General features: G+C 32.6%; 1 protein-coding gene across 3 annotated transcripts; it reads right to left on the bottom strand.

The window, feature by feature from the left end:
• Positions 1-5,594: 5,594 nt before the first annotated feature.
• Positions 5,595-15,391, bottom strand: LOC144976951 (protein-L-histidine N-pros-methyltransferase-like). Of its 3 annotated transcripts, none has more exons than XM_078921583.1 (7): positions 15,328-15,391; positions 13,172-13,580; positions 12,458-12,648; positions 10,728-10,828; positions 10,355-10,463; positions 8,591-8,775; positions 5,595-7,942 (listed from the first exon to the last, which is right to left on the bottom strand). In XM_078921583.1, the coding sequence occupies exons 2-7, from the start codon at positions 13,556-13,558 to the stop codon at positions 7,725-7,727; spliced, it is 1,191 nt and encodes a 396-aa protein (XP_078777709.1). In that variant the 5' UTR covers positions 13,559-13,580; positions 15,328-15,391; the 3' UTR covers positions 5,595-7,724. The 3 variants fall into 3 exon arrangements, with proteins under 3 accessions (XP_078777709.1, XP_078777710.1, XP_078777711.1); XM_078921584.1 differs by having other exon boundaries at positions 13,172-13,577; positions 15,328-15,378; XM_078921585.1 differs by lacking the exon at positions 15,328-15,391 and adding an exon at positions 14,802-14,919 and having other exon boundaries at positions 7,588-7,942; positions 13,172-13,577.
• Between the last annotated feature and the right edge of the window lie 1,763 nt (positions 15,392-17,154).

Here is a 17,154-nt window from a genome sequence, read left to right as displayed (position 1 = left end):
GTGGCTCCGAGTTGAAAAATAGATGGAACAAAGAGTTATTGCCCTTTAAAAGTGACAAAATGCATTAAAAAAAAAAAAAATTTTTCCTCAAAAATTTACAGTTTTATAAGTATTTTATAACAATGTGGATATTTTGTTATTCTGTTGCGTACTCTGGACTCACAAATTATTTTTCCATTTGAATTTTATTGAAATATATAAGAAAATACGAAATTCAAATGGGATTTTTCAGGAAAGTAAAAAAAAAATATATCTCCTTCCTAGAAACTGTTTAAATAGTTAAGAATCTGACATATATTTGAAATGCCATGCATTTCAAAAACATTTTTTAATCTTCACATTCTCTAAAATCAAGTAATATTAATTTGATTTTTTAAAAAACAAACAATAATAGACAATTCAACTGCCAAAGCAAGTACCCTTCTCCTCCCGACACACAAGTACAATCACTCTCAAACATAAGAGTACAATGTATTTCTATCATATAGCAAATAACACGTTTAAATTTATATATATTGTACAATACATATTTATTCAATGAAGAATTGAACCATTTAAAATATTTTTTTTTCTGTGTACATATTTAACAGCAGCATCATTATAGATTTACATCCCTTTTTAATTCCATAGTTTGCTGAAAACATACAACTGAAAAACGTGTTTAAAGTCGATCATTGTCTCTAGAACAGTGACCATTGCAGGCACATAATAGAGTACATGGAAGAGATGCCTTAACGCAATTGCATCATTTGGAGCATCCCTTTGATGAACAGTTACATTTAATCAGATTTTGTGAGGCATGTGTAAGGTCAGTCAAAGTGGACCACTTTGGCATCCCATCTTCTTTCCAACCAAAATCTGATTTGGAAGGAAGACTAGGGTCTTTAACAAGAGAGCGTTTCCAAACATGACCAGCTTGGTAAACTGCTCGATTTAAATGCTGTTTGAGAGCTTCACGAGTTGGTGGCATATTGTCTGGAAGGCGTGACTTTTTTGTAAAAAGTTCATACCGGCATTCATTGGCAGCAGATAAGTTGGTTGCTCTGTCAAACAACAAACAGAAAAATCTCTGGATGATATTGAAATGGCTGGCTATATGTTCCGTAGAGGGTTTATTAGCAAGAGCTTTAAATGAGTCTGTAACATCATCAAATGCGGCCCAAACTGAACATGCTATTTTCTTTCCCTTCCCTGCAAATGAGCTGACACTGTCACACCCTGTAAAGGCATGGAAAAGGATATAGCCAGAGATTTTTCAGGACCCAGGGGTTCAACAATTGAGTGGATAGGTATCACACTTCTATGTTTTCCTGTACCGAAGTTGACAAAAAACTTTTCCATTCCCAATGCAACAAACTGTGATATCAGAATGATAACCACATCTGTTCGTGTAACCCCAGAATTGAAGTGACACTCGCTTCCATTTCTAAAAAATGCCATTCACAATTTTCACTAATTTGTGTGGTACACTATTGACAATGCTATCATGATCTATATTGAGGGGTGATATGAATGTATAATTTCTTATTTCTGCTCTTATAATATCAACTGCTTTTTGTATTGCAAGATCATCATTTGAATCTAAATCGGCAATAGCTGCTTGTGAAATAATATTCCCCTCTTTGAAAGTAAGCAAGACTTCCCGCCCATCCCTGTATTCCATTAAAGAAGGAACTCTCGATAGTAAATTGAATCTAGTTTTATGTACATATACATCCGACCAATTTATGGCATTTAATTTTGACAAAAGTAAATTGTAGAGATCATTCAGCTTAAACACAACATTTGTGTCTGTGCGAGCTTGTTGTTGATCAATAAAATTGACAATACCCTGTTTGCATTCTGCAATGTGTGTTTTGTATTTGTTGTCTGAAGTATTTTTACATCTAAAATCGTCTGCTCTTCTGTGGAACAGTATAAGGCAAGGCTTATGATACTTTGCTTCCACCGCAATAAGATCACCCTCACCAAATACTCTAAGAATACTTGTATCTGAAAGAAGGACAGCTTCCTCGTAGACTTTTTGTGAGAGAGCAAGAGTCCGGACCTCAGTCAATTCCCCTTCACAACCCTTACAAAACAAGCAGTGTTTGCTTACATGTGATGTGTTTAATGTGCCTCTTGTATCAGGACTTGCAACTGCTTCACTATTACATTGATTTATCTTCTTTGCAAGCCTTTTGAGTTTTGATTTATGAAACCTGTGTCTGCAATTCTTATGGTAAAGTCCATCATTGTCTCTCAAAAAATTAGCAAGACATTTCACAGGTTGGTTAATATTGAATTTCTATGCTATTGGCAATCTATCTGAGTCATGAAAAAGTTTGATATCCTCCGAAATGGCAACATACGTTTCTTCAATACAATTTAACTTGGTTGCTTTTTTAGGGTTTGTGAGAGGAGAATTTTCAATGATTTCTTGACAAAACAGGCACTTCGACCAGTCAATTTCAGGGGAAGCTTGATCGAGTCTTGGAACTTTGTTCAGATTTTTACAGTCGACAATGGATGTCTGTCGCTTCTTTCCTCCTGCCATATTAGCGCATTCTAGGAAGGAAAGAAAAATAAAACAAAACCCCATGACATACTCAAGAGACAATATTTATAGTTATTTCCTACAAAGTGTGAATTACGTAGTTTATCAAGTTACAGAAAATGTTTCCATCTTAAGGCGATATAGGGTAGCTTGAGAGCTGACAGAATGAACAAGTTTGTGTGCATGCGAGTGTGTGTGTGTGTGTGTGTGTGTGTGTTGCGTATGAGTGTGTATTTGTGTGTGTGTGTGTGTGTGCTTGCGTCAGAAAGGTTAAACACATATTAGTTGACGGGGCTTGGATAGCTCAGTGGTAAGATTCTCTACAAAACAAAAAATAACAAAACAACACCAACAACAACACACACAACGAACACATACTTCCAAATACCTGTTAAAATGGAACTTTAATCTTGACTATTCAACAAATCAAACTAGCATTCCAATTTGACGAGGTCCCCAGGCATGATGCTTCTTAATTTTAAGGAAACAAAGGACTGTGAGGCTGGCAAGTAGAAATGTAACAAACAAGTCAATACACTGTTTAAAAAAAACATGAATAAGCAAAAGGTAAAACATTGTGTGTGAATATTAGCGTGTATTTGCAGAATTATGTGTGGAGATGTTCTTTTTTTGATCAACTGAGTTAATAATAAATTAGTTATCTTTATTTTTCTAGGGCAGCAGTATTGATAAACACCGTTATTCTATCATCAATCATCGACAGGCTAATCCATATCGAATCGAATCTAAAAGGGTCTACATTTAGTACTGACATAACACATGTAACTTATATTATATTAAGATAGAAAAATATGTTCAGATCCAAGCATGGGCCATAATCTTACTCTATCTATTGCATCCTGGAGGCTTATTGTGTGTGTAGAATGATATTACTGTGACTCAGCTTTGATTTGACCCAATTCTTTTTTCACAACTCAATTCTTTTGTCATACATTGCGCGATACTTATCGCACTAGCATGCGCATAAAGTAAAATAACATCACGATGATATAAGACATGTATAATAGATGAAAAAAGATTGTTCCTTACCTTTTCAACGAATATCGATTGCACAAAATAAAATTGTAGTTTGTTGACATCGTTCAAAAGACAAAACTCATTCTCTCAGTTATTTTTTAGACAACACATGATGCCATTGTCGGTAGATAGAGCTGTCGTTATCTCGAAGGGAGAGGCGGTGACATGACAAAACCGTATTTCGATTAAGCATTATTGTACTGTACACAATGGTTGAAAGAAACCTGTTTAACTGCTTTAAATATATTTTTTAGTCTCTTGTTGTTTTTTTTCTTTTACAGGCGCTAAGACATCCTAGTACATACTTAGTAAAGGATAGGTCGTCCTAATGACTCATAGTTTTGTTGCATGGGCAAAAAAGGACAATTTTTATTGTGGTTTTTGTCTGCGGTCAGAAGACAAAAAAATGTTTTAAAATAATTAAAAGCTAGATTTTTGGTAAATAATAATGGAAAACATTAAAACAAAAATATCTCCACGATCAAAAACTGATCAAGATGTTCTTAATGGGTGAGAAAGTTTGTTTTTTATACTTTTGTCATCGAGCGCCAAAACGTCACAAAGTGCGCGTTTTCAATAGACTTTACGACGAATTTTAAGGTCTTTTGAATAAAAATGGTATTTGGAGCCACCTATTTTTCGAATCTTCATAATTTTCTGCACCAATTTGTATACTTAGTTTGCTGGTTACAAAAAGTGCACAAAACGCACGGAACTTGCCGCTAAGAAAAAGGACTAGTTGTGAGCTTCTTAGCCAAGAGCATACTATATATAAACGTTCAAAGTTACACATAGTTTTGTGTGTCCGTAATATTTCCGGATGGCAATGTTGTGATTGTGAGCTTCTTAGCCAGGCGCATACTATTTATATATGATGCCAACAGATCCAGATAAAACTTCATCAAGTTATGTATCGACTAAGTTCTTGAGACCATTGCTTTTCCAAAGGTTAGAGGAAAAAACCCAAACAAAACCGAAACAAAAACAACAAAAAAAGAGAGAGAGAGAGAGACAAAACAAGCAACATATGGCTTGACTTTGTGATATCAAAAATAAAATTTAATGAAAATGACATAATGTTTTTATAATAGCTCATGGAATGATAAACACAAAAAATGATGATGATGATAATAATGATAAAATTGATGATGATGATGATAATAATAATAATAGTAATTATTAAATAATAATAATAATAATAATAATGATAATAATAATAATAATAATAATAATAATAATAATAATAATAATAATAATAATAATAAAATAGTATCAACAATAAAATGAATTTTCAAGATCTTTTAAAGCTTATCTAGTCATTAAGAAACAAATTTGTTTGTTTTTAAGGGTTTTACGGCGCTTACAACACATTTAGGTTATATCAGCGCCAGTAAAAAGGAAGAAAATGGGATAGTAGAAAGTTCTAGAATTACAATTAAAGAACCCAAGAGAAAGTAAGACAAAGGGGAATTGGGAACAAATAGGGATCAGATGTGGATTCCAAGAGCATACCATCAATGTACTTAGTCTGAGATCACCTATAAGTCTCACCCAGACATAAGCACAAGATCCAACAAAGAGGAATACACTCAAATGCTTACATTAAAAATAACAAATATAATAATACATAACAGAGAGATGATTTACAATGAAAAAAAAATCTCCCAAAACAATAACTATGCATTTGACTGTTTCTCTCCCAGCCAAGGACTCTGGCCAGGGTCGGGACAAAACCAAGCAATCTCATACCAAGACAAAGACAGAAAGCATGTGGGAAAACAGATATAAGGAGATAGAAGACACGGTATTTACCTCCCTAGCCACTGTGGAGGTAGGGAACCCCACCCAGAAGTAACAAATTTCACATTGAAGGCAGCGATATGGTAATAATACTATTACGTGGAAGATAGTAACAATATAATAATAAATCAGAAAAAAAAAAATTATTATTTAATATAAACCAATAACAAAATAAAACAACAACAACAAAAAACGTACCCCAAAATTGTTTTAAATTCTCTTTTCTTTTTTGCTTGTTTTGTAGGTTTTAAAATTAACTCTACAGTGCTTGATTTACCTTCCGGTAACCACTGTGATTGCTTGTTTGTTGTTTTATTTGTTATTTTTGTCAATAGGGGTCTTAAAGCTGTTTCTGCGCTTGTGGCTGTAGTCAATCAGATCAGCACCAGTAAAAATGATTTTAAAATATGGGTTTGCACTTACATGCATACAAGACAATGTAAAACAGAAAGGACTCGTTTAAGCAAGCAACTGAAGAAGTGTGAAAGAATTGTCTATACAAATATCACGTCTAACTGAGACATTGGCACATGAAAAATGCAATAAGTAAAAAAATAGATATTAATAATCGAACAACAAAGGTAATAAAAAGATGGATTTATGAGAAAAAGATGGATTTATGATAAAAATATCCATCACTCGAAATCATTTGTTTGTTTTTTTTTGCTTTAAGGGGTGTCTTGAAGCGCTGACAACAATACAAAGTCACCTCAGCGCCAGCAACAAGGGAGATAATAAACTACAAATATTTAGATCAATCTGTCAATTTCTAAAGAAAATATAAGAGAAAGAAGACGAATTCAAAAGAGATCAGAAGTAGATACAAGAGTGATATATCGCACAGACAGGCCCCTGCCTGGCAAAACCAGAACAAAGATACAAAGCTACATTGAAGGGAAAACAGATATAAGGTAATAGAAGAGAGAGTGAGTGGCCTCCCTTGCCTACAAGGAAAGACGCTTCCCTGCCATAATGAAAAGTCGCATTTTCATTCCCAAGTTCTTCTACAGAAAAAGCACCTGTAATTTTTTATATATCAAGTCAGATAATATATTTAAATAATACATAAAATAAGACAATTCTTAATCAAACACTTTGGTTACAATTTAAAATTAATCTTTAAAATCAAATATTTATTATATTTTCTTCAATGGAAGGCACTATAATAACAGCAGCAAGAGAGTTGCTCAATAAGTAATGACACAATTACTAAATTAGAATCTTTGGTTATTTCTTATCATCTTCAACCTGATAAAATAAAACTAATATATATATACATAATGGGGTGAGTATGTACACAGTAGTCACTGTAAGGAAAAGGTGCTGCCAATACTTTGATTTTCTGACAAAAGGCAAACGCAGAGATGTGTAGTTCATCACGCTTTGAAATTTAAAATGTGGATCAAAGCAAACATATTCTGCACACAGCAAACAAATTGAATCAACCAATACTCAACAAAATATGTGCAAGTACATAAACCTTGACTTAAAACCCAAACAAGTGAATGAAGAGAAAGACATCTTCATCAAAGGAGATAAAATCGTTTTAATTAAAAAAGTATTAACTCTTTATCCAAGAATATCTACCAATTCAAAATCATGGCAATCTATATAAAATACTCTCTACTAATGGGAAGAATTTAAAATATTAATCGCTGATGTTAAGCTTTTATTATTTGTATAAAAGAAAACATACCAAAAAATTGTAAAGAAATAGACCTACGCACGTAATGCCAGTTATCTGGCTATCTTCTATTTATCTGAAAGGGGAGTGAGTTGCAATATATATTCTAAAATGTCTAAATGTACAGATATGCTCGAATTTAACCGCCTTGGATCTGTCGGGAAGCGTTTGGTACACACTCAAATTAGAAGAAAGAGTTATGCTTACTAGTAATGTATATAAAAGTCCACATTGTGATAAGAACTTTAGAAACCAGCTATTAACCTTAAACAGCATGACATGTCACAGTGTTCTAATCATTGAAGATTTTAATTTCTATATCTTCAACTGAGAAGTACTTTGTTCTATTGTTCTAGAATTGTTTTTTTCTTTTTTGTCAATCATAATCGCTAACCACTATCTGGTAAAATCATTCCTAAATATTTGGTTACTGCAGCCAAAATCAGAATAATCGGCATGATGTATCCTTCCACCCCCCCCCCCCCCCCCTGCCCCAAAATCAAACATGGTAAAATTCTAATATGTTCCAAATTTCAAGCAATGTAATATTTTTTTTCTCAGTTGAAATAGCACAAGAGATTTGGCCCCTTCAACTCTTACTGATAAATACAAAAATAAAAAAAATGTCTCTACAAAATATGAATAAATAAATAATAGTAACAATAATCATGATGGCTCGTCATCTTTCTTCTTCAACACGAAGACAGCATCTGACAAGACATAATAGGAATGGTGCATATCTCCCTCACACAGATAAGGCAAACGGGTGAAGGCTTCTACACTGAAGCCTGATTGACTAAAAAGATGGTAGAATTGTTCCACTTCCTCTTCAAAGTTAGTTCCCTTTACTCGAATCAACTCAGTGGGTTCGTGGGTCTCAGATTCTGAAAATAGAAATTTTAATTTAACATTGTTATGGTCTCCAACCGGAGACTAAAACAACAGAAGATCATTATCATCTTTAAGACCGGTTATTGGAAAGAAATAATTAGCGTGGTTTTGGTATTGTTATATCTTTTTTTTTTGGAGGGGGGGGGGGGTGTTTAAATCTAAAACTGAATTCTTTCAATATATTTTGAAACATAAATCTAAACTTTCTTTCTTTGATTAAAACATGATACTGAAAAAAAATGATAATTACCTTTAGGAGAAAATATTAATTATGTAATGTATTTTGTGATATTTGGGGTCCTGATAGATCTGTAGGAACAGCGTTTGTTTCACAAAGGGATCTATATTAATCCAGAGTCTGTCTAGAATTTTGTTTGGCACTAAAGTTTTGTCCTTGGCATTTTCTACACTTAACAACATTTCACTTAAGTTTGAATGAGTAATAGACTATCCTCTGGGTTGTAATAGTGCTAGTATAAAAAGACCCCTGACCGACACAAATTATTGTAAACTTTATATCCAGATGGGTGGTTGAAAGGGGCATTATTGAGCACCGCACAATAAATAAATAAAAATGAGCCATTTAAAATTCAAATAATTTCATACTATTTATCTAAATAAAGTGTGATTCAACTACTTACCAAATTCTACATATGGCTTGAATGGAATGACAACCGCCAACAAAACCCTTCCATTTGGGGCAAGAGATGAGCGAATATCGGCCAACAGCTTCATGGGTCTGTCACATCGATCAATAAGATTGAGGCAGCTGATCAAATCATATTTCAGGCCATCGTTATTGTACCATTCATCTAAACCCAGCACACTGAAAGGATAAAAATTTATTTTAAAGGTTTTAGAGATCCAGGATTTCAGAAAAGTGTATGGGGCAGGAACTTATGTTGAAAATAACAAGAAATGAAATGAGTAGAAAAGTACCATAAGACAATAGATAGGTTTTATTCTCTATTGCCTTCAGGCACTTTTCTACCCGCTTCATTTATTGTTATTTCTATCTAAACCATTGAACTTAAAAATGATTTTTAAGTAAAAGTGATGAAAAACATAAGATTTCAGTTTTTGTCACTTAAGGAAACTATGACAATTGTGTTCAATAAGACATATAAAACTGATCAAAGATTTATAATTTTGACTATAAAATCAGGTTTTACCAACTAAATCATCGTACCATAATACACTTTTCATGCAGTGGGTCATTTAAAAAAAAAATTTAAAAAAGGAATATCAAGAGCTAGAATTTTACCTTGAATATAAATATGAAGTCTTGCCAACTTTTCACAATGTCAAATAGGGAATTTTAGATTTGTCAAACTTGAGCCTGCTACACTGATAACAACTTCAATTGGCAAATAAACGAAAAGAATAACTTACAGTCTATTTTGTAGAAAATGTGTTGTTTTTGTGGGAAAGGGAGGGGGGGGGGGGGGGTGTTGGGTTTGTTTTTTCACTTTAGTATATCATTCTTACAAGATGATGTTATCCTGTTGCTTTTACCAGATCAAATGAATACTTGAGAATGAGTCCCCTTATACCATATATACTATATAATAATATCAAATATCAAACGTAATCGTGATGAATAAAATGTATTTCTATATTTCTCAGTTGTTGTCGGTTATCGTGTTTATTAACATTCATTTTTAAAAATAATAAAACTGTGAGGCTTAAATCTGGAAAATCTATCTGTAATCGAGAGTTAGGGAACAGGGCAAACTAGATCAGGAATTTTCCGATCAAATCGGGAGAGTTGGCATATATGCATATGAAGCTGTGACAAAAGCTCTTCATTTTGTATGAATGAAAAAAAAACAAAACAAACAAACAAAAACAAAGATATTTTAATATAAGATTCTAAAAGTCCTGAGTTTTAAATTTCAAACAATTTTCCAATGCCATTGCATGACCCTGGGAGCACGCATTTGGGAATGGGCTAGAAATTTCAAATGCAGGAGTCCAAAAAAACCATTATTATACTCCTCTTATGAATTCCTAGTGTTATGCATGTTGCCCACTAAGTGCGTGAGTGTTTTTTTCTTTTCTATCTTTTTTTTTTTAAATTCATAAATTTTTATTTTCAAGTCAATAATTTGCTTGTAAATCTATTCATTTATCTATCTGTTTATTTATTTTGTTTATTCATTATCTATTTATTCATTTATTTTTGGTTTGCTTTGGTTTATTACTCATTTTATTATGACATAGAAGTTGATATTTTCCCCCAAAGCGAAGGGGTATAGTAAGTTATTTTAAATAACTATGAGACACAATAACTGTTATTATTATTCATCTCAATGATTTGAATATTGGCAAATAACTCTAATACCAATTTATTATATCAATGTATAAATGAAGAAGAATATTAAACCTATAACATTAAGTCATACCTGAATCCATGAGAGCGTAATCTCTTGACCATAACGGATGATATCTCAGTGGCAAATGTATTTCTATAGTATTGGGCAAGTACCTTTGTAACTTTACCATCTCCAGCACCTAAAAATTAAAGAGAGGCAGTTAAAAATTAACTTGCATTATTTTCTCTTGAATATCCAATAATGAACTTTCTCTATTTTTCTAAGCTATAATTAAAATATAAACTCATTAAGACCAAAGTCATGAATGACATTGTTTGCTCATTTACTAGGGCAACGTTAAAGTAAGCAGCTTACACATCTAAAAAGCCGATCAACACCATTTTTGTATAATTATCATTGAGAATGATGGGCTACAAGACATTCATAATTCTATCAAACTAACCAAGATCTAACAGGTTATCTCCCTTATAATATGATGACATCCCCAGCAACTTTTCAATGTGGTGGGAGGAAAAGATGAACATTGAACCTCTGTGTAAATATCTGTGAAAGGGAAAAGGGGTGGGGGATGAAGGGTATGGAGGGGGGTAAGAAGGAGAAAAAAAAATTGACAATCAATTGATTTACCTTTAACCAAAAAAATTAGAAAACTCAATTTGTCTAGTCTATGATGATAATATGAAAGATGGAAATAGTAATTACAGCACATTAAAAGATATATTGCATCAAGTAAAGAGGAGCAAAAATACACGGACTGAATACTTTTAGAAAAAAAGTGATGACAGCATGAACTGGATATTTTGGTTTTGTTTCAATGGTGCATAGAAGATTAAATATTTATAGAAGCTTAAGACTGTGACTCATGAGACTTACGTAAACTTCAAATCATTTAAATACTTTACAACCTAGGTTAAATTTCACTCTAGCCTGACATCATATCTTGATATTTTTAATTATGAAATCAGTAACAGTGATACTTCTTCAATGAAATCAAGTCATATTGTCCTGTTATGTGCAGCTATGTGATCTTGTGATATGACATTCGCTTTCGGATCAGAAGGCCCTGGGTTTGAGCCTCGCTTGGCGCATAGTTGAGTCCTTGAAAAAGGCTCTTTACTCACATTCTCTGAGTACCTGGCCGTTAACAGTGTTGTCTCTGTTGGAACAAAAAATACTCATGTAACACATGTTACGTGTTGCTATTGGTCAGGGACCCTTTGTAAAACGCTTTTAGCATGTTTAGTAATTATTGCGCTATATATAAGCTCAAGTTTTTTTGTATGTTTTTTGGTTTTTTTTCATAATTGAAGAGCCTAGTGCTAAAACTGCTTAAGACAAAGGAAACAGTTTTAAGAAAATGAACGTTAACGTTTGGATTTGGTTATAGCGAGTAGACACAAAATAAAATTATGTAGTATAGAATTGAGGGACGTAGATATGTTTATCATTAAGATAATTGGTAAGAGAACTAAGATACTCAAGCTTTACGTTTATCACTGATTGGCTAAAAAACAATCATAAACATGTGACTTAAATACTTTTAGTACTATGGTCTTCAATTGCTCTTTTGGTAGAAGCGGTTGGGTCTGTAATTATAAATCCGGATATACAATGGAGAAAAGTTGACTTGAACTTTAATTCATGATTAAGAGCCACAGCTTCAATGAGCCAGCACATCAAATTTTCTCAGAAAGCAGGAAAGAGTAAGAGGAAGTACGAAGAGAAGGATGAAAAGGTACAGGAAGAGATGGAGAATAAGGAGTTGAGAATGAGAGGGAAAAAGAGAACAATCAGGTGGAGGAGTGTAAGGAGCAGGAAGAGGAAATGAGGAGTAGGAGGAGGAAGCAGAAAAGGACAAGGAAGTTAAGGAGGTAAAGGAGGCGATATGGGCTAGAGGTATAACATTCGCCTTTGGTTTGGAAGATCCATTTTTTGTCCTACATGTCAAATGTTGCTGGTGGTTAGGGATCCCTTTTGAGCATGTTTAGTGAATATTGCACAAAATTAATGCTCACATTTTTTAATAGGAGAGGTTGTAGGAGAAGAGGAGTAAAAGAAAGCAAAAGAGAAGGGTGTCAGAAGGGGGTGTTGATGAAAAGGAGAAAGAAAATCGTTTTAAAGATCCTGTTTTCTTTTTTTTTTTTTTCAACGTGTCAACCATAAAATTATTACCCATTAATTGAAGTCTGTGTCATAAACACCTTCAACACTGTCCTTGCAATGGTATGGAAAAGTTGAGTGAAGATTTCATTGGATAAATCCACACAGTGTGTGAGGAACTCTTCTGTTTTCTCATCTTGTTCAAATTGGATAAACTTCTCTTGAAGGGCTGGTGACAATCGGCTCAGAATTATACGATACCACTGAAATATTGTGATTTTTGAAAATATATACTATGCATAGATTAGAAGAAATGGTTATAAGCATGAGATCACAAAGTGGGGAGATATTAATTATTTAATATAAACCAAGTTTAACCATTTTTTATTTTTTTTACTGGGACCAAAAAGTAACCAATAGCATTAAATAAGAGGGTGCTTTGAGGATCATTGATTTTGTAACAAAAAGGGGGTTGTCAAATTTTATGTATACAAATTTAGATCAAATGTCCATAAATTTACATGATTCAAGTTCAGACCTTTCTTCCAACCAAACAGTGATTGGGTAGCTAGGTTTGAGTTAGAAAAGGAGAAACCAGCAAAACAACCTATCTAAAATGTAAAAAGCAATTGCTAATCTCTGTTTACATAAAAAGAAAACCAAATAAATTCTACATTCATTGGCCTTATGATCTATAATAACTGTTTAGCCTAATTTAGACATCATTTTGAACCAATTTAACTACTGATTTGATGGGGATTTTTTTTTTTTTATGTGTATTCTTACATAGACATGGCGATCATTTCTGTTGTTTTCGTCTTCTTTCATTTTCATATAGACAGCTCTTGCCATAGAGTTCCTGATATAAGGCATATGTCTCCTGTCGTCATCTGAGCTCATATCATTCACAACACCACATGTGCCAGGGGATTGTTCTGTCTCCCTGTGGACAGTAATAATTGAGCCCTCTGCTCTAGGTATGTCCTCATTTTCTTTCTCTGAGTTAGACATGCTACAGCTGGTGGTTGCTGCTTGAAAATTTAAGCCAGTGTGTGAGTTGGGATCACAAAACGCTCCACAATTAGTAGTATAGGTTAAAATATTTACAATGGCCAGAAGGTTGAAGATGAGTTGAGATCCATATATAATGCAGCCATTGGGTACTATCACCATCGGTGACTATTATCTGAATCTGCTGAAGGAAAGAATAAATAATCCTGTTGAATTTAAATCCAATTACAATGTCATTTTATAATATGAGAAAGAATTCAGCACCGAACTGCATTTCTATCTTTATTACTTTTCAGACATTCCAATTATTGCAATATTTAGATAATGCTATTCATGAGTCTATATGATTGTAGACATGCCATGAACAATTAACAAACAAATCTGTATACTTTAGAGGAAAAATCCAAATTTAAAGAAAAAAAAAAAAGAATCCTCACAAAATGGATGATTTCTACTCCTATATTTCTATTAAGTAATTTTTAAATGTTTTGAAACAGATGGTCTTTTCATTCAGTGTTGTCACATACACATATCTTACAAAAATGGTTGAAAACGTTAGCATTTTCAATAATTTTTCTCTAAACTTTTTGTGAAAAAAATGCAAATGTGGAGGGAAAAACTATGAATATATATGGCCAATTTTGTGTTTTAAAAATACATGTTGACATGGCTGGATAGCCATAAACGTTTTTTTTTTTTACGTTGAACATTTTAAGGAATGGCCTCAAATTTAATTTAATCTAGATATGCATTGTAATCTTTTACAAATTGCAGTTTTTTCTAGTCAGGGGGCAAGAATTGGGAATTAAATAATTAGTGATAATCATATAAAAGATGATTTATTTACTCAAATGATGTATGTATATATCATTAAAAGTAATTTAAAATGGCTCGTAAAGACAGCGAACCCGCATTTGCAGAATTACTGCAAATTCTAAGTGAAATGAATGATATCTACTATTTGCAGAACTACTGTGAATAATGAACTCGAACCCTATCTACTATTCGCAGTACTACTGCGAATATAGGAAATCATCATTCGCAGTAGTACTGGGAATAGAGGAAATCACTATTTGCAGTACTACTACTGCGAATAGAGGAGGCCATACATAATATAATTTGTTTTCAAATACTCTAGATAGACTATTTACTCATCATTATCAAAACCCTCTTTTAAATCAATGTTTTTTGTTTTTTTTTTCATCATAGTCATAGTCATAGCCTTTACATCCGTCTCTAAATGTGGTTGATCATTAACGGTAAAGATTAAAGAGGGAAGAATATATTGACTATCATTGCCATCTTCTATTATCCACCATTCAATAACCATATCAAAAATTTACATCAAATTTATCTCTCACTCTGATCTTTCATCTATTTTATTCTAATAGTACTGAAAACATACAGCAAGATATCCAACACTGAATAGTACAATTTTTAGCACACTTCTTTGTGAAACGTGACTCGTGAATGTGGTGACAGCGGACAGAAACAACTCAGAAAAGAAAAAGTGGTGTGCCAACCAATTTAAATTTAACATTAACACTGACACTGGGAATGGAGCACTAACAAATTGGAAGTAATGTAGGTGCCGGACACATTTGAAAGTGTAGCCGAAAGTTGTATCGGGCTTTGTCTCAAACTCATGCGTTTTAGTTTTAAGATTAAAGTTGATTAGACTTAGACAGTAACTCTATAGATCTATCTAGAGATATGTCTAGACGTCTAGACGTCTCAGTCTAGACTCTCGAGTTAGAGTTAAGTTAGACTGCTTATTCAACTTTTCTCCGTCACGAATCGCCTTAGCTCCGTATCATGCCCGAGTGACATTTTTAAAGTATAATCAAAAACCGTATATTTTAAGGTAAAATGATTTCAAAAATAGGAAAAAAGCCTTTAGTTTAAGAAATGAAAAACAACAAATGCCATACTTCGTAATAAAGTTGCTGTTGTGGACATACTTTCGATTTTGACATTCGAATGAAGTGATTATTAGGCTAATATGTGAAAAGTGGGCGACAGTGGTTGTAAAGCTACCGGTCGTATGTTAGAGAGGGAAAATAACAACAATAATAATAATAATAATAATAATAATAATAATAATAATAATAATAATAATAATAATAATAATAATAATAATAATAATAATAATAATAATAATAATAATAATAATAATAATAATAATAATAATAATAATAATAATAATAATAATAATAATAATAATAATAATAATAATAATAATAATAATAATAATAATAATAATAATAATAATAATAATAATAATAATAATAATAATGATAATAATAATAATAATGTTAATAATGATGATGATGATGATGACGATGATGATGATGATGATATATGAATGAGATGAATGAATGAGATAATACATGATGATGATGATGATGATGATGATGATGATGATGATGATGATGATGATGATGATGATAGATGATGATGATGATGATGATGATGATGATGAGATGAATAATAATAATAATAATAATAATAATAATAATAATAATAATAATAATAATAATAATAATAATAATAATAATAATAATAATAATAATGACAGACGCCATATCTCGTCCACGCTGTTACGTGTGCAGTTGGTTTGGAATCCCTTGAAAAGTGTTGTGAGCACACTTTGTGAATATTACGCAATATTTTTTTTACTCACCTTCACATAGACACAGGACACCCCCCCCCCCCCCAACACACACACACACTAAGAGAAATGAATCAAATCACAAATAAAATCTTTATAAAGAAAGTAAGAAAACAACGGGCTATTCTTTTAATAAAATGGTAATGAAACCCATGACATATATTGCTCTAAACAAAAACCCGTTTAATTTAAAAAACAAAAACAAAAACAAAAAAACAAAAACAACAATAATAACAACAACAACAATAACAATCTGACATGACAGTTTCATACCAGAGAGGAGGACACTGGATGTACTTTGAATCTATAGATAGATCACCGGAAATGTGAACCAAGGATATCGATTAGAACGAAGCATTTGACACAAGTTGAGAAATGCAGTAAAACATTATAATACGGTTATTATTTTATATTTGAAAAAAAAATTAATCCCTTTATTCATCCCATTCGGGAAATTTGTCTTCAGGGTCTATTCCAAGGGAAGACTGTTATAACCCAGGCGTCAGCCGCAGTGCAGTGCAGTAAACCTAGCTGTGTCTTGCACAATGCCGCACAGCGCAGCGGGTATTCGAACTCGGTACCTGTCGGATGCGAAGCAAAGACTGTGCCACTGAGCCACTGTGCCCCATGAAATGTTTATGAAAACTAAGCGCAACATTTTTATTATCAATAGCGTCATAATCGAGATCAAAGTCGTAAAGGATGTCATATAAACGAACAATTATTACATTGCATTGCTTCAAACATCAAAGGAGCCATTCTATCCTTTAGCAGGAAAAAAAACCCACTGCTCTAGAGACATTGACACTCTAAATAAAAAAGACTAAAAGACAAAAAAAAAAAAAAAAAAAAAAAAAGACAAGAGAAAACAGAACAAAAAGAAGAACAACGATTACAATAATAACAAAAATACATCGGACAAAATAGCAGGTAAGTTAGTAGTTGCAGTCGTCACGATTAATCCAAAGAAGAATGAAAACAGAACAACAACGATGACGACTACAACTACAACAACTTGAGCATGAGCTTTTATATAGAGCAATATCCACTAAAAGTGCTCAAAGCTCTATACAAAGGGTTCCTGAAG

The sequence above is a fragment of the Berghia stephanieae genome, chromosome 7 (genome assembly GCF_034508935.2).
Source record: "Berghia stephanieae isolate SIO BIC M18660-M18661 chromosome 7, UCSD_Bste_1.3, whole genome shotgun sequence".
NCBI classification, from domain to species: domain Eukaryota; kingdom Metazoa; phylum Mollusca; class Gastropoda; order Nudibranchia; family Aeolidiidae; genus Berghia; species Berghia stephanieae.
Note: the sequence above shows the minus strand (reverse complement) of the source record. Positions and strands in the feature narration are given on the sequence as shown.